This window comes from Rhea pennata, chromosome 16 (assembly GCF_028389875.1).
Source record: "Rhea pennata isolate bPtePen1 chromosome 16, bPtePen1.pri, whole genome shotgun sequence".
Lineage (NCBI taxonomy): Eukaryota > Metazoa > Chordata > Aves > Rheiformes > Rheidae > Rhea > Rhea pennata.
Window position 1 is genome coordinate 17,860,787 of NC_084678.1, and position 23,353 is coordinate 17,884,139.

At 44.6% G+C, this 23,353-nt stretch overlaps 1 protein-coding gene across 4 annotated transcripts; it reads left to right on the forward strand.

Annotated features, from left to right (window-relative positions):
• Positions 1–131: 131 nt before the first annotated feature.
• On the forward strand, positions 132–11,045 carry LOC134147799 (uncharacterized). Of its 4 annotated transcripts, none has more exons than XM_062589295.1 (18): positions 132–293; positions 380–492; positions 963–1,056; positions 1,679–1,794; positions 2,329–2,419; positions 2,977–3,081; positions 3,451–3,606; positions 4,504–4,567; positions 5,047–5,110; positions 5,948–6,033; positions 6,345–6,521; positions 7,166–7,219; positions 7,720–7,890; positions 8,224–8,291; positions 8,410–8,452; positions 8,969–9,032; positions 9,585–9,664; positions 10,668–11,045. In XM_062589295.1, the coding sequence occupies exons 4-18, from the start codon at positions 1,695–1,697 to the stop codon at positions 10,710–10,712; spliced, it is 1,368 nt and encodes a 455-aa protein (XP_062445279.1). In that variant the 5' UTR covers positions 132–293; positions 380–492; positions 963–1,056; positions 1,679–1,694; the 3' UTR covers positions 10,713–11,045. The 4 variants fall into 4 exon arrangements, with proteins under 4 accessions (XP_062445279.1, XP_062445278.1, XP_062445280.1 ...); XM_062589294.1 differs by having other exon boundaries at positions 399–492; XM_062589296.1 differs by lacking the exon at positions 380–492.
• Positions 11,046–23,353: the final 12,308 nt, after the last annotated feature.

Below are 23,353 nucleotides of genomic sequence, written 5' to 3' on the forward strand. Positions count from 1 at the left end.
CTTGACATTGCCAGTGCTGGCAGTGGGGGAGAAGTAAGGATGCTGGTGAGCATGTGAAGACGAGGGTCCCATTCTGCTCTCCAAGAAGGCAGTGAAAGTTTTGCACTAAGTGCAGTTTTGCTGATTGACATTTCCTCTCTTGTGTTTTCAATGGAATTGAGTGTTTGTCACTTGTGCAGCACATCTATGGAGTCAGTCTTCCTACAAGTAACGCTGAAGAGCACAGAGCTCCTGCTCTGGATCAAGCACACCTTCCCTGAGAGGCGGGCTGCGAGACTGCAGATGTACTAAAGGTGTGGTATCTCCATAGACTCTACATTGTGGCAGAAATGAGCAAATTGTCTGAGCAGAAGTGTCTTGAGCTTCCCCTACCAAAAAGGTTTTGTCACTTCTTTCAGCTGACACCAGGCAAAGACCATGAATCTCTCCATTCTTTTGAAATGACACCTCTCTGTGTTGACACTCCTTTAGTGACTGCTGTGGACCTGAGAGGTTAGTGTGACCTGTGTTTAGGGACTATTGTCAGCCTGGTCACTGGGTAGGCATTTCGAGCAGAACAGTCTCTATTTAAGTGGGGTTCCCTGCAACTCTGGGTACCTGCTGGAGATAGCAGGGAGGATAAAGGACTGCAGGACTTGCTCTTGGTTCCCTGGCTGTAACTGGAGAAGTGTACGTTCACTTCATGCTGTTGACTGGAGTATGTTCATTTGCTTATTTTATTTGGGAATGGAAGGGGAATGACAGGCAGTGTTAAGCTGTCTGCTCAGACTTTGATTTGTTAGTGAGGCCAGAATGGTCTGCAGCGCAGCTCGGCAAGGGTACCTTTGCATAGGACAGGTGGCTGAGAAGTCAGCAATGAGCCTGCCTCTGAATGTCATGGTTTGGAGAGGGCCCATTTATCAGCTTTTCATTTTACTTTTCCTGAGATTTTTGTGCCTTTTTCTGGTCTTTTGTATTTCTAGGCTTTTTCCCCGTGGGACTCTTTGGTGGCTACTCATCACACAACATCTCAGAACTCAGAACATTTCCCTGATCATTGAAGTTCAGAGTAAAGCAGTAGGACAGAGTCATTATTTTTTTAAATGTTAACTGTGCTTATTATGAATATTTTGTGCAAAAATGATCTTTGTTTCATGGTTTGGGGAATCATGAGTCATCACAGCTCATGATGAAACACTTGCATAGATGAGCCTTGTTGCCTGCCTTTTCCATGGTGCACTCAGAGCACTGTTCTCTGGATGACTGCCATGTCAAAAGCTATTGCCAGGGCTACGTTTTGTAGTAGGTGTCTAGGGGAAAGACCTGGCTTGCACCCTATCTAAGGGAGCATTCTGTGCCCAGACCATTTTGTGTTAAGTAAAAATAGATGCATGTTACTTAAGTGTGCTTCAAATAGCAGCTCAGAATTACCTCAGGAACAGTTTCAGATCCTGAAACAGATGATGTTGGGTAGATTATTTGGGGAAAAAAGAATATTTGGAGAAAAAGAGATCACAATATTTTAAATATTTAAATATTTTAAATATTTCTTTTTACTTCTCCAGATAGTTCTGTATGCTGCTTCTGTCTGAATTATTAGTAGTTTTACACTATATATATATATACCTATAAGCTTTACACATTAAAGTGGCAAAAGGAGAATTTTCTTTGTTGTACTGACTGAGAGTGTCACTGGCAGGTTATTAAGACTGAAGATGCTAAAAGTTTTAGGTTTTGTCCTGTGTGGTCTGCTGATGTCATTGCAAAGTTCAAATGCAGAAAGCACCATCATCTCTCAAGAAGCATATGAGAAGGGTGAGTAAAACCTCTCTGGTTTTATCCCAGCCATTCTGTGTGATGTTTTCCAGTGACCCTTTTCTTGCTGCTCTGCTTATGTTTGTTTATACTTACTATTAAAGTTCTCAGTCACTGGAAATATAAGCTCTTCTAGGTAAAAGAGCAAGTCTGTTTTGTAGATCCTTTCCTCCTTTGTCCCAGAGTTCTGCAATCTGATTTTTTTTTCCATCTAGCCCACAGTAAAAGCTATTTTTGATCTGCAGTCTGCTTGAATTAAAAACAAAAATGTATTCCTTCACCCTTAAGAAACCTAACAAGCTTTGCGCTTCCTCAGACACCCTGGTATATGTCTGGATATCTGGATTCTGTTGTTTACTCTGACGACTGAAGTTGAAATAAACTTATTGCCTGGGTAGTGCATCCTTTGACTGTTATCTTCTTGATCTTGAACAAGAAGAGATGCAAGAAAAAATGACAGCTTAGATGCTCTTCCATACAGTTGCAAGTCATCATCCAGCACACCAGATCTAATAGCAGTGGTTTTCTTTACAGCTTGTGAAGATTCAACAAATAGCCTTTTTGAGTCTGAAATGAGCAAATTCACATTCCCAGAATTAAAAGTGGATTCAATAGCTATCAAAGGGTGAGTGACAAGCAGAATTCTGCATGATTATTTGTCTTGTGACAATGTCTAGAGGCCCATTTGTACACTAAGGTGTCTGCACTGAGCACTATTTACATCATAGCAGAAATGTTAGTTGCAGAAGGAGCATATGTGATGGGTAAAGATGTGTTAAGTACATCCATTACAGTCTGCCTATGGGATCTACAGGCTAATTGAGGGACAGACAGGTTCAGCAAACCCTGAGACCCTATCCACACAGGATTATCTTGAGAGAAATGACAAGGCAAAATAAAACTGAAAGCATTTTATTGGATAAATGTCTGTTATTTGACAAGAATAGATGTAGTCTTGGACACTTGCCTTGCAAAAGCCAGCCTCGTTTCTGTCCAACCTCTCTTTACATTTCATTTTCCACCTGAGATGTTTAGGGACAGTTCTTCCTACTGCTCTGTGTTTAACTGTACGTTATTTTTCATGTTTGTAAAAGCAAGCAAAGGGCCCTGCAGAAGCTGCTTGGCTTGATGCTTTGAGCATAGATAACTTAGTTGCTCATGTTTTCTGGTCTCATTTCACAGGTTGTATGTCATGAATGTTACAATTCTTCCAATAAAGGCCAAATGCGTCCCTGGAGTTGGGGTCAAGCTATATTTTTCTGCTCTTCTGAGTATCTTTGGTACTTGGTGAGTGTTGGCCAAAGGCTCTGGTGGAATTCAAATTCCTTTCAGCAGCACAAGAGAAGTATAAGGATGGCTTCTGCATGGGCAAGAGGAGGGAGAGGCAATGAGGTTTTCTTTTTGTCAAGAAACTACAGAAACAAAGCATTTTTTTTCAGTATCCAAAGTAACCACACATGTTGAGGAATTCTTATTGGAAACTGAGGTTCCCCAAAAGAGAGTTCCAGAGATCAGTTTCTGGGAAGGGCAGTAATGATTGTAGATCTTGAGGGAGGTGGGTTTTAATCTGAATATGCCTGCATTCACCTACAGAAAGCAGATCCCAGGAACTGTGGTGGTGCGTGGTAGATATTCATTATGACTTTGTCTCTACAGTGGAAATGTCCTTGTGCCTGGTGTGGTTACTGTCGCTGCAAGGTTAAACTGCAGCGCACTGGTTCTGCTGGAAGACTACTCACCAGACGACAGCTCTGTCAGTGTCAGGGACTATACATGTGATGCAAGTCTGATAGATGTCAAAATAAGCTTGAGGTGAGTGCTGCTGATTTTTCACGAGCGGAAATCTGTGTGGGCTAGAGCCCTGTGCTAAGGCATGTCAACAGCCTTTAAATCCCCATTTGATACAGCCTATATTTTTGATTTACCATCTTTGTTTTAGATTTATTTGTGCAGCATAGCTGTTTGTTTGTATGACCAGAGAAAGATTTCCTTTATGTCTCTGCATATCAGTGCCACAGACTGAGACTGTTTTGATTTTAAACTGCTTGGCAGGTTGATCTGTGCCTCTAAGCTTGGGCAGTGACTTGCATAGATTCCAGTCCACCAAGATACTGTCCTGCTATTTGATTCTCCCCATTCTCTTCTCTGGTATCAGCTATTTTATGTTTTAGACTAACTCAGCAATATATTTTATTGAGAAGCTTGGGCTACACCCATGTAGAGAGGGCATATACTCTCGTTAGACTGATGTAGACTTCTCACCACATTGCACAAGCTGTATGGCACTGCAGATGTGAAGACTGGGATCTAGCAGCTGCAGTCTGTGCTGCTGCAAAGGGAGGAGTAATGCAGACACTGTCAGTGCCAAGCACAGCCCGGCTGATACGGCTTGCCAGGTGTGGTCTCTCTGGGCCCAGCCTTTGTCAGGGCAGGCTCTCAGGAATGGGCCTTGTGAACCAGTCTTTGGTTGTGGACTTGACTGACCTGGAGACAGCTATGAGATGAGGTCTGCTGTGATTTGTTTGCTCTCTATTCACAGGAAAAGAATGACATTCATTTGCATGCTCAGACTGCCCTCTCCCGAGGCAGTAACCTGGTGGCAGCACTTAAACAGTTTCCTGATGATCACCTCCCTCTTCTAATTTCTCTCAAGTGCTTTTGTCTGAAAATGGTTTGTTCTGTTTCAAAATAGTTTCATTTTGTCTGCAGCAATGTTGACGTAAATGTGGAAGCCACATTAAGAAACAACATCCTGTTTGAGTTAAAAAACAAGGTACAGCTCATTTCTGATTACACTTCCTGAAGCCCTGAGAAAGAAGAGACAATTTCTCTCACTCAGCTCCTCCAGGCATAGACAGGGAGCAGACACATTGTAAGGTCTACTTCTACCAGCCCTCACTGATGAAAGAACTGCAGAGCCAAGGTTCTGCTTCTAGTGTTCCTGACCACGAATGGAGATATCGGCTCTCCAGAGCTGCAGCAAATGGTTTCCCTACTAGGAGAAGGGAGTGAGCTGTAGTTCTGTTACCCCCTTAAAGCCTTCTGAGCAGTGTGAGTTGACCTTCTATGCCCCATCTCTGGAGATCTTCTCTGCTGAGTTCTGCAGTGCTAAGCAATAACAGCATTTCTGAACCAGAGTGTGACAGTGTGAAACACTGCCATCTATAAAAGGGGGGGGGAACCTAGTTTTTTCCTTGACTTCTGTATAAAATCTCTGAGAATGGAATGGAATAACTTTCCTTTGTGTTTCAGACTCCTAAAATACTATCCAGTTGCTTTTCCGTTGGGCACAGGAAGTTGCTGTATCGTATAAATTGTGAGTGATGATGCACTCATTCCCATTTTCCTTGTTATACCTGATAATCTTGGTGAAGAGATACCTTGGTGCTTTCCCATTCAGGCCACATGTTTGTTGTGTACTGAGACGCTGCTGGGCCCCCTGTGTGTGACAGCATATAGTGCATAGCTGGACACACCTTGATCTAGTGCCTGTTTTAAGACAGAGCATCACTGGAGTGCTCACTAATTATGTAGAGATGATACTCTATTTTTAAACGCTGCCAGAAGCTTACGGAATGGAGAAGCTGGGAGGGGAGTAGGCTGGACATGGTTCTTTCTAGGCAACGTCTTCCTCTGTGGCTGTTTCAATCCAGGTCTATGAAGAGCTAATTGCAGCTGTAATGGGGGGCCCTAGAGGAAGTTCAGGCATGTAAAAGTTAGTTTTCATCACAAACTGTCTTTTCATTTTTTTTTTTTTTTGTATCGGTTGTTAACTGATAATTTCTGTTTTGTTATGTCCACAAATTGCTGAATGTTAGTATCCCTGTTATATAAATTTGAGGATAGCTAAGAAATTCTTCAGGAGAGATGGGCCATATTTCAAGACATTTTATACAGTGTTGAAAATTTTATTGGATGGGTTGTGTTGATTGGAATTTTTATCCTACTCTTTGAACTGGACTAAGTCTTTACTTTCTAAAAAAAAAAAAAAAAAAAAAAAAAAAAAATCTATATACCAAGCAGATTTGTTTTGATGCCTATTTAAGTTAATATAGGTGATCTAATATAGCTCAGCAGCAACTCAATCATAGCCTTCCATCTGATCTGATATTCTACTGAGATTTCTCCCATAAATCTTTCTGTTTCCATGCAGCTGTAATTGCATTTGAGACAGGGAAAATCATATATGTGCCCAAGCCCCTCAAAGTACATAACTACTCCATTGAAGTACCTCTGCAGGTAAGTGCAAACTGTGAGTTTCATTTCTGAGACTAAAGTTTCACAACCTTTTGCTTGATAGTTTCTGAGCAGTTTTAGAGCTTCATTTCTTCTGTGACACTAATCAGAGAAGGAGTTGGTAAAAAAAAAAAAAAAAAAAAAAAAAAGAAAAAAAGCTGTTGTGTAGTTCATCAGCTGTTGTGATTCACTTGGAATTCACGGAGAATGGTTATCCTGCTCTTGCAAACATCTAGTAGTATGTACTCATTGAGACCTATGTAATTAAGAGGTTTCTCCCATAGTGCATGTGTGGTTGTTGTCTTTGCTTTCAGACTCAATATGAGACCAGTGATGGGAAGAGAATTCCCGTTCCATCTCTGCCAGTCAGCCCTGAGGTGATGCTGGCAGCAAATGGCACAACTGAAACCATTGGGGAGAACACATTTACCACTATCCTCTCCCGGATAGTCTTTGAGAAACCCAAGACCATCCCTTGCACTCCTGAAACAGTGAGTGATGCAACTGTCTAGATTTTTCAAGTTTCCATTTAGTGTGGCTTTAGCACAGCGTTTTGGACCAGTGCCTAGTCTTAAGTACCTGTTTCTACCCCTTGTATTTTTCTTTTCTTTTTTTGGACCAGTAACATTCCAATGCTTATTGCTGCTTCATTAAATGTATATTTAAGTACTACATTATTTGCATAAAATCTCTGACTTTCTGGAGTTGCAGCTTTGAACACCTGTGCTGCTGCTGCAGAGCTCAGAGAGCCTATTGTAAAGCTACCTATTCTAACTGAGGCTTCTGTGTATTCCTCAATTGCCTGAAAGGGTTTGGAAGCAGCTGTTGAAAAGCCATAGAAAATCTGATCGAGGAAGACAGCCCTACTAGATTTGCTTAGTTCATAAAAAGAGAAACTGTCTTCATTGAGAAGAGTAAAAAGCACTGTAAAGAGAAGTTAGCTTGGGAGCCAGTGTCATTGTGGTCTTCTCATTACCAGCGTGTATCATTTGTGAGGAAGGCTTCATGTAGCTGGAGGAAAACGTGTCCCCCCACCTAATCCTTCTCAGAGGAGGTGGACTATATTTGGGTGTTTAATATTAGTCTTTGAGGCAATGGGGCATTTCCAGCTGACGCTTGTGTTTACTTCAAACAGTTCCCAGAGACTCGTGCTCTTGAGGTGGCCCTCAATGATACAATTGTGTCTAAGGTAAGCCTGTCCCAAATCCATGGAGATCGCTTCCCTACTATATCCTAAACCTCGCATTATTTAACTCATTGCCAAGCAGCACTAACTCCTCATCTGACTGCATGATTTACAGTTGGTACCTGGTATCTCCCTGCAGTTTCACAGCTTCTTGCCATTGCAAGAGAGGCCGTGGTGCTGTACAGCACCCAGAGGTGTGGGAGAGATGGGGAACGCTCCTGTTCCTTAGGGTGCAGGAAGCAAAGGCCTGGGCGAGGGACCGTGGCAGCCTTCCAGCTTCCTTGGTAAATTTGCACTGTGCTGAAGAAACCAACAGGAGGAAGCTCTTACCGTGTCTGTGTGGGCGTTTGGCTGGGCAGTAACACCTCCTGCCCTGCCTCACTCCAAGGGTTCACTCTGTGCTGTCACGTTCTCCTGCTGCCTGGCCCTGTTGTCCCTTTGCTCACTCTTGCTGGATGTCTGCTGTGGTTTAAATGTGGTTCTGGCCTCTCCCTGCCTTGCAGTGCCCAGCGTGCTCATCGTCCCCTTTCTCACTTGTCGTCATTGTTGAAGTGGTCACACCTTTGAAGGTCCAGCTGGATGTGAACTTGTGCACCATGAACATTTCTCTTAATCTGGAGATAATGAGTAAAAAAGGAAATGAGAGCTTGTTGGTTCTTGCTGTTCTGGAGGCTGTAAGTGCTGGGAACAAAACTTCTGTTTAAAATCAGTGGCTAAGTGTGGGGGACAGAGGGGAGGGGGCAGACAGCATGTAGAGGCTGATGGGTAAATGACAAAATGTGAATTTGTTCATTTACGTTAATAAATTGAGTAGAAACCCTTGGGTGAATTTCAGTTGAAAAAGACACTGATAACTGAAACCTAAGCATGGTGATACCTGTGTGTGGATGTATGTATGTATATATTTAAACATAGCTCAGCGTTGCTCATGTCTTATGTAGTGGTTTGTAGTGTTGAGATCAGTTTGGATGCAGTTTTGGTGATCTGCTCTCCTGTCCTCATTACAGAAACTTGGTTTGGCAGCCACCCTTCATGTTGCTGAAGGGCAAGTGCAGTTCAGCGTGGCCCTTGACAGGTAGGATGTTCTTAGGGCCCTTTCTGCAGACGGCTCCCGCTGCACTGCCAGCTTTAGCTGTTCGGAGAGCGACCCTGTGAGCTGCTGTCCTACCTTACTTGTTGTCCTCTCTCCGTAGCCTGACTCTGTCGCTGGTTTCCTCAGTCAACGGCACCACTGATGTAAGTCCCGTGTTTTACCAGCCCTGTGCTGTGCAGAGCAGTGCAGGCAGCTCTCTGGCAGCTGGGTAGAACTGGCTCCGTACGGTCGCGCTGGTGAGCCAGCAGTGTACTAGCCCCAGGAGGCAGGAGAGTCCTTCACTCCCCTCTGAGGGGGATTAAAGCTGCATTGGGAATAAGCAGAGAAAGGAAGGGGGAGAGCAGTTGAGGTGTTCTCTGTATCCTTGCTCTTCGGTCCCTAAAGCTGCTAGGAGCCAATATGCATCACTAAAGAGGCAGCGTGTACAAGCTTTTACGGAGCTGTAGCAAACAGCCCTACAGCAGGTTGAGGGCAGGAGTGGGCACAAATCTCTGACAGTGCCGTGTGATGCAGAAGCATCTTTCACTCTGGCTTCTGCTAACATGACAGTGATGTGCAAAGCCTGTCTAGCAGAAATCCACCTACTATTAGATGGTATTGGGTAGGTTTTCAGCTATGCATTCTTCTGTTTTTCTTACCAAGTCATCTCTGTTTTTTAGATTAAACTTCTTCAGGAACCCTTGAGAGCTTTTGTTCAAGAAGTTATAATAAATGAAATCAATTGTAAGTCCTCGGGGATGTTTTCTCCACTGATTTCTTGTTAGTCAGAAAACAAGTTATACAAGCTAAAAGTGTTTTTTGGAGCAACTTAAGTGTGTGTTCTTTGCTGGAGCAATTGCATATTCTACAAGCATTAATTCATAAAAGGCAAGCTGAATCTATGGCACTTACACGCAGCCGTCAACTTGTGTCCTTGCCTATGCTGTTTATGTGCTACAGCAGTGAATTTATATTGTATGAAGAGGTGAATGTTTGGGGGGAATTAACACTAAAGTCCAAAAGTGGAGCACCTCCAGATGCATGCACCAAATCTGTCTGTCCCTTCAGACAAAAGGTATTTGTACTAAGAATCAAGCAGAGGGAACATATCTCCACTGGAGTAACTTTCCTGTATTAAAAATGCACTTCGGCTTTTGCAAATGTGAAATATTTGTTAAATATCTGCGCTGTGTGTTTCTGATGCTTCCTTTTGCCCCTTGTCCTGGTTTTAGCCCAACCTTAACAGGGAGAACAAGACAGGCCAAGGGTACTGATTTTTGTATGTGTGTGTTTCAGCATATCTCAAAATTGGAAAAATCCCTATACTTAGAATCCCAGGACTGACGTACACAGCTGTCAACTGCCATCCTGCACAGGTAAGCCCTCTGTATTCAGTGAGCCTTCTCTTCCAGTAGTGCTCTTCCTCTTTTCTGCAGTACCATGCTTAAAATGTCCAGTTCATGTTCTATAGAACCAAATACCTCTGAGGAGGCGGTCTCCTCAGATCTGTAAGCTGTAGTTGGCCTATTATGTTTGCTACTAACAGGATTTATGAACGAGCTGTCATCTTCCTCAGAAACCTATCCTACGTGTTTCAGCTGGGCTAGGGCTTACAGGGGCCCTTGCCATTTGTTTTTATTTGCGGCTTTCTGCACAGTGGATTTGCTCCACATGTGAATTCTATTGCTTGTATGAGGATGTTCTAATAAAAAGAATTGTGCCCCTGCAATATTGGAAACTGTCTTGCAAATCGTGATTTTCTGATGGTTTTAAATCAAAGGTTGGGTAGATGTAGCTGTACTGATTTAAATGCTTCCTGCCTTCTATAGCTGCAGTGTAGCTAAATCCTTAGAAGGCAGATTAGCTGATTATGTTCCAGTGCAGTCATTTGCCTAGGCCAGATCAGGACAAACTATGCAGAAGTGTTTCCTTGCATTTATATTAGTCTTGAAAGGCTTCTTATATGCATGAAGTTAATACAATAGAAAGTGGATTTTTTTCCTGCCCACCTATGCAAGCCTTTAGTCATTAATGCTGTGAAGTTTAAAAACACACAAACAAACCCCAGTGACAAATTCATTTTTATAATGTGCTTTGGATTTCAGGTCTATGAAGAATGCTTGCTTTATAAAAGAAATGTTTCCTTTTTCTAGAACTCTTTCAAAAAATATTTTATCTCCCTAAAACCCCTTGTTTCCATAGTTTTGATGCTAATGGGATTCATAGCTTCATAGTTCTTTGTCTCTCTTCTTGCACTGGTACAAGGCTAAATTCTATCACCGAATAGATATATTCAGCTAGGAAAGAAACTTAGCAGAAGAGAAGATCCATTCTTTGCTTGTGAAAGTAGTTGAGTTTTTTTATTTGTTGTTCTCCTAGCGCTGTATTGTGTGCCATAACTACCACAAGAAAAAGAAAAACTGACGTACAGGATGAGTTGCTTGCTGCTGCATCTCTTACACTGAACAGTAAAGACAGAGACCTTCATGAGTGAAGATATTTTAATTCACGTAATTCTTTATTCTAAAAATTTGATTACTTTTTTTAATGGGGGGAGAACTCCTACATCTGCTTTAGAATTACAGTTAGAAATACAGTTAAGAGGATCCAGACAGTCTCCTTGTTAAAAATACATTCTACTAGAAGTGCTGTTTTCCAGAATCAATGATGTGTTTGGTTATATGCCTCAAGGGAAAGTTTGGGACATTGGTTACTGTTCTTGCTTTCTTTTGGCTGCTCTAAATAAATGGCTGTACTTTGCCAGCACTTTCCTTGTGATCTTTTACTTGATAGCAGGATTTGGTTCCTTCCCATTGCATTATCCAGGGAGGGAGTAGTGAATGGCTGCTTTTTGCATGCAAACTGCAAATACCCTGGGTATACGAGCAGTAAGAGTAGCAGAGGAATTGTAGTGTGGCAGAGGTTTTGGAATTCTTCTCACCCTGTTGTGCAGGAGAGCTGCACAGATATGCCTGGAAGTGATTATGCTGAGCCCTTTCCTGGCATGAGATTAGGCATGACAAATGGGTGTCAAAATGTTATAGTAGGTTGATGTGACGTCTGCTTGGACAGCAAGCAATTTTTCTAGGGCTAGCTGCCCTTCTGCTCCCCTACTCCTTTCCTGTGAATAGAGATCAACAAAGTGGATGAGATCAACTTCTTACAAAACGGATGATGGGTCCTTCAAAGAGGATAGTTTGCAAGTCTCCTGCAAAACAGGAGTTCAGATGATGTGAAACTGCTACTTGCAAGTGTGATCATTGCAGGCCTGGGGGAGATCACATGCACAGCTGGCTCCCGGTGCAGGAGATGAGCAAGGGCGCAATGAGCGCTTTAGCAGGCTTCCTTGCTGTTGCCACGCATCGTGGGAAGGGAAGGATGGTTATCTACAGAAACTGTAAAAACCTGCAAGGGACAGTTACCACTTGCTCTGAGCTCAGCATGCGCAAGGGGCTCACTTGGTCTGAACCCCTTCTGAGCCTGATTAGCAAGGAAGACTTGGTGCACCCTCAGGGGAAAGGCAAAACCCCAGCTTAGCCCAGTCAGTCTCCTACCTACTCTTGTACGGCTCTTTCCCCTCTGATTCATGCTCAGTGCTGGTCCCAGCTGGTATGCTTGAACCAATGCGATACCAGTCAGGCAGCCTTCCAAGTATTTATCGCTAGTTCTTTGGGCTGAATTTAAAATTAAATGTTTTCTTTGAGTGAGAGGTTTCACAGGCTTTGTTCCAAGCCACAGCAAAGCACACTGCTACTCAAAAATAAAGGTACATCATGGGTCAGGATATTCTGCCTGCTCATGAAGCTATCCACAAATTGCAGATACAGATTATGACTTGAATGCTACCCTATGATGTGTGTTCAGTCATCTAAATCATATGGCAGTGTTTGAGCTTTGTCTGGGTAACTAATTCAAATGTAAATTGAATTAATAAATCCTTCATGAGCTAAAATATGCTCTCTTTATCTTGATTCTTTTTTCTATTTTTATTGTTGAATGACATAAAAATGGGTGGTTCTAATCTAATAAATACATATTTGACTACTTTTTCTAACAGGGCAAGTGAAATGAGTTCTGTATGATTTGTTTTGAAATGATTTACTATTTTGTTATTTAATCACTAACCTGTTTATATCTTGGCTCATGTACTTCTGGTCAATAATCTGCTTGTGGGAGTGTTTGTGCCAGTCATTGATTGCAAGGCCAGGTGGATATTTATTTCTTTAAATGAATATTAGTCAAGCGCAAAGTATTAAAAAAAAATTCTTTTTTTTTTTAATTTTTTTTTATTCATGGAGTAGAGTACTGGGGTGAAAAGATGCCCTGTTGGCATCAAAGACCAATTCAGTTAGGGAATCTGTACACAGAGACTTGAACTGGTGTCAGGACTGGTCTTTGGCTGTCTCAGCATTTTGTGAATGTTTTAAGCTATTTTCCTTAAGGCTCACTCCTGTTCCATTAGAGACAGGGCTAACGTGTGAAGTACAACCCAGCACAAGAATGCTGTTTAAACTTTTTCTCTCAGCCTGGTTATATTTTATCAGCAATTCCACAGATGTAACTCAGTGGGTTTTTTTGTTTTGTTTTGTTTGTTTTTTTTTTGTGAGGTCCAGTGGGTTTCTCACTCATCCCCACCATTGCAGCGACGGCATTTCTAGTCCCAGGGCAAGCCTTTAGTTAGTGAGTGGAATTAGGCACTTGGTGTTCCTTAGGCTGTAAGTATCTGGGTATTTTTTCGTGTCTCAGGGCAGGAATCCCTCTGCCGCCTGCCCTGGGCGCTCACTGGCTTGTTGCAATTTCATTTTGCACTCAAAGCCTTTACTGCCTCATCTGTGTTTCCCTCTGCACCTCTCCCCAGCGACTCACATCAGGCATTAGCGCGGTAAAAATACCCGGAGCAGCTGGTCTCCGATGGCCGCTCAAGGCTGTCACTTCTTGCTGACGGCTGTTGGTTTCACATGCTTCAGAGGAAGGTGCAAGAACTTTGCAGCACGTTGAGAAAACCTGTCGGCCTCCGCTCCCTTTTTTCGCTCTTAGAAGGTCTCTGGGAGCAAGAGATCGGCTTAGAGTTGGAGCCCGTGAAGGTGAAATAGCCCTGAAACGTGTTACCGGACGCTGGGCTGACTCTGTCCTCAGGGTCTGTGTAAATGTCCAGACCTCTTTTGAATCTAAGTAACATCGTGGCTTTAGAGATCTTCTTGGGCAGAATACCCCGTATCAGAACTGGAAGCACGTTTCCTCCTCGGGGCCGCCCCGAGGCGGAGAGCTCCGGGCTTCGGCCGCTCGCACCGCAGCGCTGTTCGCTGGAAGCGCTCTGCTCGTGCGGCTTGTTTCCTCGCCGCCTTCCCCCCACCGCAGGGCCCGCGGCGGGCGGCTCGGCGCACGGGCGCGCTGGGGATCCCAGGGGTCTGTGATTAGCTCAAGAGCTGGTTGTTCTGGAGCAACTGGTGCGGCAGCCCGGTGCGCAGGGCACGCGAAGGCTCCGCGCGCGTGCGGCGTTGCGCTGCGGCGAGACCCGCCTGTGCCGTTCCCTTCGCATCGCGGACAGGCGAGGTCCCTCGCTCCCGAGCACGCCTCGAAACACCCGACCTTCCCTGAAAGGTGCCGGACTGCGCCGACATTTGCATCATAAGAGGTGTACTTGTGCCCTGTCAGCGCTGCCATCAGGATTTATAGAGCGGTGTTATACAGCTTCTTGCATGTGTGTTGCCTTTATAGGGGAAAAATGGGAAATAAAATCATTCATGCCCAAACTTGCTACTCTTCAGAATCTGAATTTCTCTCTCTCTCTCTCTCTCTCTAAACTGGGCCATTAAGAATAAGAGATTCTATGAGCGGCTTCAGAGCTGACTTTGGCTATTTAGAAAGCATCCATTCAATAAATCATATGGGGAGCAGCTGCCGCTCTCTGCTGAGCCAAGATGCAACAGATAAAATATTGCTCATTTATTTGGTTTGCTAGAAATAAAGTTGCTGTAGTGGAACATCATTACAGGCTGTTCTTAATTCACCTCAGGGCTATTTCTAATAGCAGCACACAATTCTCCTGTGACAGTGTGAGTGAATGAGATGGGTATTTTGGTGTCAAGCTGAATGTAAGAAAGGTTTTAGGAATCAAAGCTTTGAAAGAAAAATAACTACTGTTTGTGCTGTGATACTGGAAAAGATCCCTGTTTTATTATTAGCACTGTAGCTATCGAAAGTCCTGACACTTGTTCCTTAGAGATCTGAAGCAATTCAATCCATGAAATACTGCTTCAGCTCTTTTTTTTTTTTCTTCTTTTTTTTTTTTTTTTTTTTTTTTAAGCAAGTTGCTGCATGTTGGTAAAGCTGAAGGTGGCCTTGATTGCTAGCGGAGGCATCCAGGACTGGCACTAAGTTAATGCTTATTTGATTATTTTTTTTCAGCTGTGTAACAACCTGGAAACCTGTTTCTGTGCAGCTCTGGGCTTACGGACGTTAGGTCCTTGCATACAAGCAGAGCTGTTTGGGAAGTTCTGTCCGAAGTGTTTGAATTTAGGCTCACTGCTTTGCACAAATGCTCTCACTAGAATATTCAGCAGCGGGGCTGTGGCATCTCTCAGCACATTGCCCGCCAATCTGACAAGATGCTAAGGAGTTTTTACTTGAGGAAGAAAAAAAAAAAGGTAGGAAGCCAACAGGCATGTTACAGTGTAGGACTGGGTGCATATTTCCTTTGACAAGGAGATGGCATCTAATCAAGATCCTGCTTTTCTCCTCAAATCTGCACTCCACATGTCACCCCATCTTCTCGCTGCTGGTATCGCTAGGCTGAAGCAAGCAGGAGCCTTTTGTGGGTTGAAGACGTACCGCGTCGCGGGTTAGACGGGCGACGGACGCGGCCTCGGTTCCCGAGCGCCGGGTCCGTAAACGTCCGGCCGCCCGCGCGGAGGCTGCGGCTGCTCTGTGCTCGCTCGGGGTGGGGGCTGCGCGGAGCGCCGGGGGTCCCGCTCTGCCCTAGAGGCGTTTCTCCGTCCTCCCTCGTCTTAGTTATCCTCTGTAAAATGGAGATAACTGGCTGAAAACGCGCGGTTGCTCTAGTCTAGCGAGGCAGCTCGCGTTGCTGAGCGACGAAGGTAGTGACGCGAGGACGCGCTGGCTCCGCGGTGCTGGGTCGCCTTCGGGCTCGCGAAGCAGATGGTCGGGGCTGCAGCCCGCGCCGCTGGCCCGCCTTCGCCAAGGCCGTGCCCTGGCCCCCGGGGCCTGTGGGTTGAATCACGGGCTGCTTAAATGCTGGCGCTGAAGGGCGCCGTGCCGCCGGCACGCGGAGAGTCGGTGCTGGGGACGAGGTGCTGGTGGTTCCTGGGCAGAAGAGAGCAGCAGGAGAACGTGGTTTGCGCCACTCGCTGGGCGTCTCAGAGCCTGAGTCTGAACACCACTGCTGTTTTCCGTGTGGGAATACTGCTCGTGCCTACAGTCACATTAAACATGGTCCCTCTCCTGACAACCCAGGTAGTCTCTACTCAACAATAATTTCTACTGAAAAAGAAAAAATAGGTGTATGCTGAAATAGCAAAGATCAGAGCGCTCTCTCTAACTGCTAGAGATGACCATATGAGGGCTGCACAGTATTGCAGTTCCGTGAGAATATTTATTCTGAGCCGTGCTGCACAAGCTCAAAGCATCTCAAGACTTCATCTCATCTCAGTCATTTTGTGTGTCAAATGGGGGAGTCAGTTTTTTTCCCTCCTCAAACTCTGGTCTCTATGTAAACCTCCAGAGTGCTCAGCTCCTGTATATAAAAGTTTCTCAAAATACTAGTGATGAAGCTGTTTAGTTGAGCTCTATTTCCATGCTATCGGTGACTTTGTTAAACAGCAGTTCCCTGCGGACAGCTGTCTCTTTGATGCTAGCTGGTGTACGGCACATTAAAAATCCTTAACTTGGTTTCTAAAGTCTCACTAAAAACCCTACTGGGACTTTGATGTTGAGAAGGTTCCTCTCAAAGTACCCAAACCCTCTGAAGCTCACCCAGCCCTTATCTCAGAGGCAGACCGGCAAGTGGTTGCCTCAGGCAGTAAAATATCAGTGGCAGCGAAAAATGTGTAGTGATTGCTTGTGGTCTGAGCAGCTGCAGTCAGGAGAGGCTGTTGGAAATCACGAGAGCCTGGTGATGCCTTGAAAAATCCGAGTCTTTGTTTCGGGGACGATACCAACGGCTGGTGCGCTGGTGCTGCCGTTTCGTTATCTGTGGGGATCCAGCTGAAATTTCTCAGCAGAGCACTGTGCAATTTCACGCACAAATTCTGGTTGTAAGCCTCTTGCTCCCAAATGTTTATAAAGGGTCTCTTTTGTCAAGTGATAACATGCTAAAAGCAACTGTGGAGCCTTATTTGGGTTATCTCAAATGATTTTTAATTAGACTGCAGCAAGCTTTTAACCGTGACGCTTTGCTGTTGCTATGCGTATGAGTAGCACAGCGCGCTTCGCCGTGGCCCGTGCAGCCGGGGCTCTCAGGCTGCGGTACCTCGGGCAGATGCCTCCGGCGCAGCCGGGTCTCCAAGGGAGCTGCCGGCGCGTACGCAAGGAGCGCGGCTGGCGGAGCTCCCTCGACGGTGGTGTTCATGGGTCAGTCTACGCTGTTACAACACTGCCAGCAGCTCGCTTTTACTATGTGAATGATTGAAATTGGCCTTTAAATTGGCCATTTGTTTAGATAGTTTATTCTGCAGTATGGAATATGCAGGCCTAGAGTGTGGCTCACTCTCATATGCTATGTTTGTGTTCAAGGCTGATATTTTTTTCTTTTTTTTCTTTTTTTTTCAATTTGTCTGATACTGTGTCAAATTGGTTTTTGGAGTTACAGGGGGGTTAAAGGAGTGTTTTATAGATATACATATATATGTGATGTGTGTGTGTGTGTATATATGTATATACACACACACACATATATATAAATAAATAAAATTCTCACATTTCTGTGCACAGGAATTGATCTAATTGTTTTAAAATAACATTTTATGTACCTGTTTTGGGGGGTAATGTTCTGCGTAACTTTCCCGTTTTCCATTCAGTTCTCATGCTAACATATTTGAAAGAGTTTGTGGTTTCTACACGTTAAATGGCATTGGCTTTCACCGAAATTCCTTTGCCTGGCTTTGGACTGGTCCCCTCCTTGGCGCTTTGCTCCTAGGACCTGGCAGCCGCAGGGGAGCAGCGGGCTGCTCGCGGTGGGGGTGGCCGTGCGCTAGCCCCCAACGCCGCCTTTATCCCAGTCGCCCTTCGGCTGCGTGCGCCGTGCCGAGGCCTGGCGGGGTGGCGTCGGCGGAGGGGGAGGCCCTGGAGCAGGGGGCCGCGGGGACCCTGGAGCTGGCGCCGCTGGCCGGGGGGGGCGGCGAGGTCCCGCTCCCGGCGGCGGCGGCGCTGCTGGAGGCTGCGGCGCGGCGCGGCGCCACCAGGGGGCGGTACAACCGCGGGGGCGCCCGGCGGGCGGGCGGGCGGGCGGCGGCCGCTCCGGCCCGAGCCGGCAGCGCCGCGGGGCTGAACGTGGCGGGGAGGCGCTGGGGGACCGCAGCCCTGCTCGCTGCGATCGCCGACTCCTTCGCGAGGCTCTGTTTGACGCGAGCTGCCTCGGAGCAGCTTCTGCCTCCCTGGAAACACGCGTTGCCCTGCCCGCTGCAGACCCCTCGGCCGCAGCACCCTGCCCCTTCCCTCCCGGGCGCTGGAGGGGTGTCCAAAGGCACCGCGCCGCCTCTCCGCTAAAAGCAGAGAACAACCCAAAAGCTGGAGATCTTTGCTTACAGAACATAAATGCCTGTAATAAAAGGCTGCTGCCAATTCTTTCCTGGGATTAAGAGATACCATCAAGGAAAATTTCACTTGATATCACTTTTCTTTTTGTAGAGCAAAGCTTTCCCAAACCTGAGGCAAGATAGAAACATGACTTTGATTCCATGTTGCTCTCTTTCAGTCAAATGGAAATAGCTGTCTTTAAATAAACTCTCTTTCGGCACTGCAATCCAGGCATTTCCTTAGACAGTGAAATGGACAGAAATCCATTTTCTAGGCTGGAAGGAAGGCAAAAAAATAAATTGGAAGAATGAAGAGTGAAGAGGAATTGAGGTGTTTACAGGGCTTGCAGCATGAGTGATTTTAAGTGATGGGAAGGAGGCAGGTACAGCATTTGTTTGTTTAAAATATAGGACTAGATTTGACTTTAAGATGCATATTGCATTGCTGAAAAGTCTGCTGCCGTGTTTCTGCTAGGGAGACATGCACGTATGGCGTGTAGCACACGTGCGGTGATCACAGTGCAGACGTGTTGCTTGCAGATGCAAGGTAACTCTTGCATGGGGTTCTTCTGCCCATGTGCCCCAAGAGCAGAGCAGTTAATCTATGCATGCGCCATGGCTTTTGGTCTAAGATTCCTGGCTGTCCAAAAGGATGGTCATAATTTCTTCCACTGATTTGACTAGGCCCTTGAACATCAGGCAATTCATGGCAAGTGGCCAAGCTTGTCTCTTTTGGCTGGAAGAAAAAGAATGTCCCAGGGAAACCAGGAGTATGACAGCCCTGACAAAGTCAAAATGCAAGAAGTCCATCCAGAGAGTGGTTCAAGACAGCTTTAGATTTCATCTCAGTCTCCAGAGGAGCCCAGTGACGAACTAAATCTCATAAAATTTGGTGAAACCAACACCTGCCTGAAGCATCTGATGTTCGTATCTGGGGACAGATTTGGAGGCGGGAGTGCGGTGCTGCTAAGGAGCACTGGCCAGTAGCAGATGCTGCATGGTGTAAGAGAGTGCTCGCCTGGGTCGGTATTATCACGTCTCTTGTCTGTGGCGTGGCTGTCCTTGAGGCCTCTTCACAGACTTTCCTAGCAGGTGTTGCCTGATTTGTGCTGTAAGTTCTGTGGCACGAGATGCAGCTTTCAGCCTTGTATTGTGGTGCTCTGATGTCTTATTAAGGCCTGAAAACGTGAGCAAAATGCTCATAATTCTCTGTCTCGGTTCTTGCACTGCAGCTCATCACAGTAGTATCTGGCTAATGGAATTTGTCCCATTTCTGTAGCCAATAACATTTCGCTCATTTTACCTCGGTGCACATCTTGGAAGCAGAAAGTTTCCTGTCTATAAAATTCCCAGAGACACTGATTTGTTGTTACCTTGTCGTAGAGATTTTACACGCTGCCCTGCTGTTTATGCTCAGCGTTGCAGGTGCATCCGGAAATCAGAGCTGCCGTTCTCGTCTTTCTGACAGGCAGCTCCTTAGAGCTATTGGCAGCGAGTCTGGTGTTGTTCTCCCTGTTTTCCCTCCTTGTGCTCTCTGCGTGCTCCTTCCTCAACATAACGTTTCTGTTTCTTGAGTGTTCCATATGTAGGAAATTACGCGGGTGAGTGATCAGACACAAGTAAATCCGAAGAGGATGCTTTTGACGTCTACCCACGCACAACATGCCACAAGTCCCCAGTGCATGCGCTCAGCAGAAGATTGCGACGTGTCCTGGGTCAGGCTGAGCCTGGAATCAATACAGCAAGGCTCGGTATTGTTGTAAAGAGTCGTTAGCATTAATTGAGCTGCTCTGCCCTTGTAGACTGCTGACAATGGAAGCTACTAAACCAACTGTAAATTTGGCTGTGGGAATTGTGGGATTCCCACAATCCTGTGATAAAGTCCAGTCTCAAAGCTTGAGGAGAGTTTGATTTCTTCAACAATTCTTACTGAAACTCTCCAGCTTCTTTCTAGGACATAGCATGGGGATTTTTAGCAGATGTTTTGATAAATCCTGTTGCTGGAAATTAGCTTTTAGGGCCCTGTAGGCCTGGCTCTAGAAGGATTCATTCATCCCAAACCAAACAGGAACACAAATAACTTCAGAAAGACATAAGATGTGCTGTCATCAAAAATGCTTTACTAATGCAGGGCTTCTGTTTAGCATAATTCAGTGCTTCACACTGAACTGGAGAATTCAGATGGCTCCTTCCATTTCTCTGAGCAACTTCATCAATAGCTGTGGAGAAAAAGTCTCCACTGCGCATGGCTGTTTGCAGAAGGGCAGAATGGAACGCCTTTCCGTGGATTTATCTTCCAGTTTCTGGACTGAATTGGTGTTGACCATCTCACTGGCCAAAGTATCAGACTTACTGCAGTGCAATGCTACTGCATTGCTACCGTTACCATATTCCCCAGTAAAAGTGACAGACAGGGGACAACAATTCATAAGGGGAATTTAAATTCTTCTGAAACCGTGCTAGAAATTCACAATCCAGACGCCGTCATAGTGTTTACAACTTAATTACTTTTTCTTTCTTTTCTCAGAGTTTATTCTAGCAGCCTAACTGAGTCTGAGGTTTGTCATTTTTCCTACCCAAGTGCTCTCTTTTTCTACCGTGCTGTTCTCTTGAGCTGACTTCTTTATTTTGTTGACCTCAGAGAAGTTATTTTCGATTGAAATTTGAACTGAGCAATTTTATTAATGTGCACAACAGCCATTTGAAAGCAGTCATTTACTTACTAGGAAGTGTGCCAGCAGGAGAACAGGCTGAATATTTGTATAAGACAGCCTGTTCTATTATAGATTTTAATTTATGCTACCGGATTTTTTTTCGCTTTGAGAGGTAAGATACAGTTTGTGTGTGTTCTTAAAAAGGAGTTACTATTTGCCTGTTAAAGGAGTTTTACAGTCTGAAGTTACTGTTCTTTTTATTCATCACATAAGCATAAATAAAGTTTGTGTTCCTCTAGCATGCAAGAATGTATGGAAAACAGCATCTAGTCATCAAAATGTAATGATGTTTTTCAAACTATGGAGGAAAGAGTCTGAGTTCTTTTCCCTTTATGTTGCTTAGTATTTTACTTTAAGACATGTTTGTAATACTCCTAATTTCTCTCTAAACTTTTATGATTCTGAATGCTAGAGGAAAAAAACAGAAAATATAACTCTATTTAATAGAAAAGAAACTTTTTTTTTTAAAAAAACTTAAATATTACTCTTCTAAATTACCTGCTGTTTTTTAACCTGTTGTCTTTCAGAGCCACAAGTTTTGGGAAGGTTCAGAACCCCGAAGACTGCTCTGTAGGGTCTTTCCACTTCACATTAGTTTTTCAATAGGTCTTCTGCTGTTCAATATTTGTATTGTGATGATCTTTTCTAGCATTTTTTGCAATGCTTCATTTTAAAATATATTCCCTTGTCACTGCAGAACTAAATTCAGTGTTCTGGTAAGTGATATCTAAATCACAGCTGCAATGACAGAATGAAATGAATGAGAGAGAAGCAAAGGATATGACTGAAAAAAACCCTTGCTCAACAAGAAGGAATACCTACTGCTATATATAAAACGCACTACATTACTTACAGCTGAGGCTTGCTGCTGTTACTGTAATATGTGTTAGATGTGGACTAGTGACTATCTTTTGCCATTTACCTGCAAGATCATCTGATTTGTGCACGCAATTATATTGTGCATATACAGTAATTCAGATGTTTGTTGTGTACCTAGTTGCATGTGTAATCTAGTTTAGAAATTTACTTTTATATATGCTCTGTAGCTGACTTTACCAGTAGCGTAGCAGAGAGCACTCCTGTAGTATGTCCAAGGCAGACCAGAGTCTAGTGGGGACTTCACTGTGGATGTTTATGGTGATCACTCAGCCTTGCAAATTTGAATGAGATTCTTCAAAAGGGAATCTTAATGCTATTTTTTGCTGCCATTTGTATTCCTATGGGAAAGCTATTCCAGAGCTTGCTGTGATCATAACAGCTTTCTCCTAATTTCAGCCTGAATTTATTCACTAATGTTTGTTCGTGTGCCAACATTGTCCATTAGCCTAAGTAGCCCTCCTCTCCCTTCGCAGTGTTTACCCCCTCCTGTATTTATGGAGAACAATCGTATCTCGACCCAGTCTTTGTTCTGCTAGACCAAACAAGCCAACCGTTCCTCTCTCCTGCGACAGGCTCCTCAGTTTCTTAACCCTCTTAGTAGCCCTTTTCTGCCGGTCTCAGTTTGGAGTCATCCCTGCTGAGCATGGGTGACCAGACCAGAACAAAGTGCTCGGATAAGATCTTCCCAGGGCCCTGCACAATGGAAACTTGGGCGAAGCCGAGCCAGAGCCCTGCGCTGAGGATGCCGTCCTTGCGTTGTCCGCGCGGGCTGCTGGAGGGCCCTGACACGTCTCCGCTGCCGTCCTGCCCGTGTGCTGCTGTGACATGTCTGCTGTGCTGCGGCCAGGCAAAGCGGCTGCTTCTGGTCAAGACTCGGGACTGGGTGAGAGGCTGGGAATGCTCTCTTCTCTGGAGCCCTTTAGAGAAACATCTTTCTCTTTGGATAGCTGCTATTTTTCTTTGAAATACAAATTTCTGCTGCCCTCAGCTCCTTCAACTAGCATAGGCATTACTTATTCAAAATGATATTTATTGCTGTTTTTAACGCATTTCAGTGCAACTTTATTTTTTGCAATCAATTCATGAAACTCTTAACAGATACAATTGAAGTTAATTTGAGGCTTAGTCTTAAAGCCAATATTTATCATGTTTCTGCAACCTTTCCAAGTTCTTTTTTGTAATGAAAATATATTTCTAGTGCTGCACTTGAAATAGGAATGAATGGTATAAATCTCAGTTCCTCAGGGACTGGGAAAAGTAGATCATTTCCTACTCTAAGCCTGTTTGATTATATGCACGTGCTCAACAGAAGCTCTCTGCACAGTCTTCCTCATGCAGGCAATCCATATTCTGCCTTTCGTCAAATTTAGACACTTCAGTAATTGTCATGATTTCCTAAAAAGCTGGTTTCCTCAAGATGTGAATTTCCCCCCGGGGCCACCATTGTAGGGCATCCGTTTTAAGAGAGGAAAAAAGCAATGTGCAAGGAAGTCTTGGCCATGAAGAGAAACAGCATTCGGTGCAGTCAGTAGTGACGTTACTTCAGATAAATCAATACAAGTGGCAGTTGGGTGTTGCTTGCAAAGAGCAGGAATATAGAGGAATGCCTGATTATTAGATGTGTGGGAAAAGGTTGTGAGGAAAAGGTGTGTCTGGTTAGCTGCAACTTTTATATAAGGGCAACTTCTTCCATCTCGTTTGCAGGAAAAAAAGGGGAGGA

What these genes read in the sequence shown, in the direction of transcription:
- LOC134147799 (XM_062589295.1), top strand. Translation starts at nt 1,695, where the DNA reads ATGCTAAAAGTTTTAGGTTTTGTCCTGTGTGGTCTGCTGATGTCATTG. An exon ending in GATGTCAAAATAAGCTTGAG is followed by an intron (nt 3,607 to 4,503) that starts GTGAGTGCTGCT and finishes TTTTGTCTGCAG; the next exon opens with CAATGTTGACGTAAATGTGG. An exon ending in TGTTTGAGTTAAAAAACAAG is followed by an intron (nt 4,568 to 5,046) that starts GTACAGCTCATT and finishes TTTGTGTTTCAG; the next exon opens with ACTCCTAAAATACTATCCAG.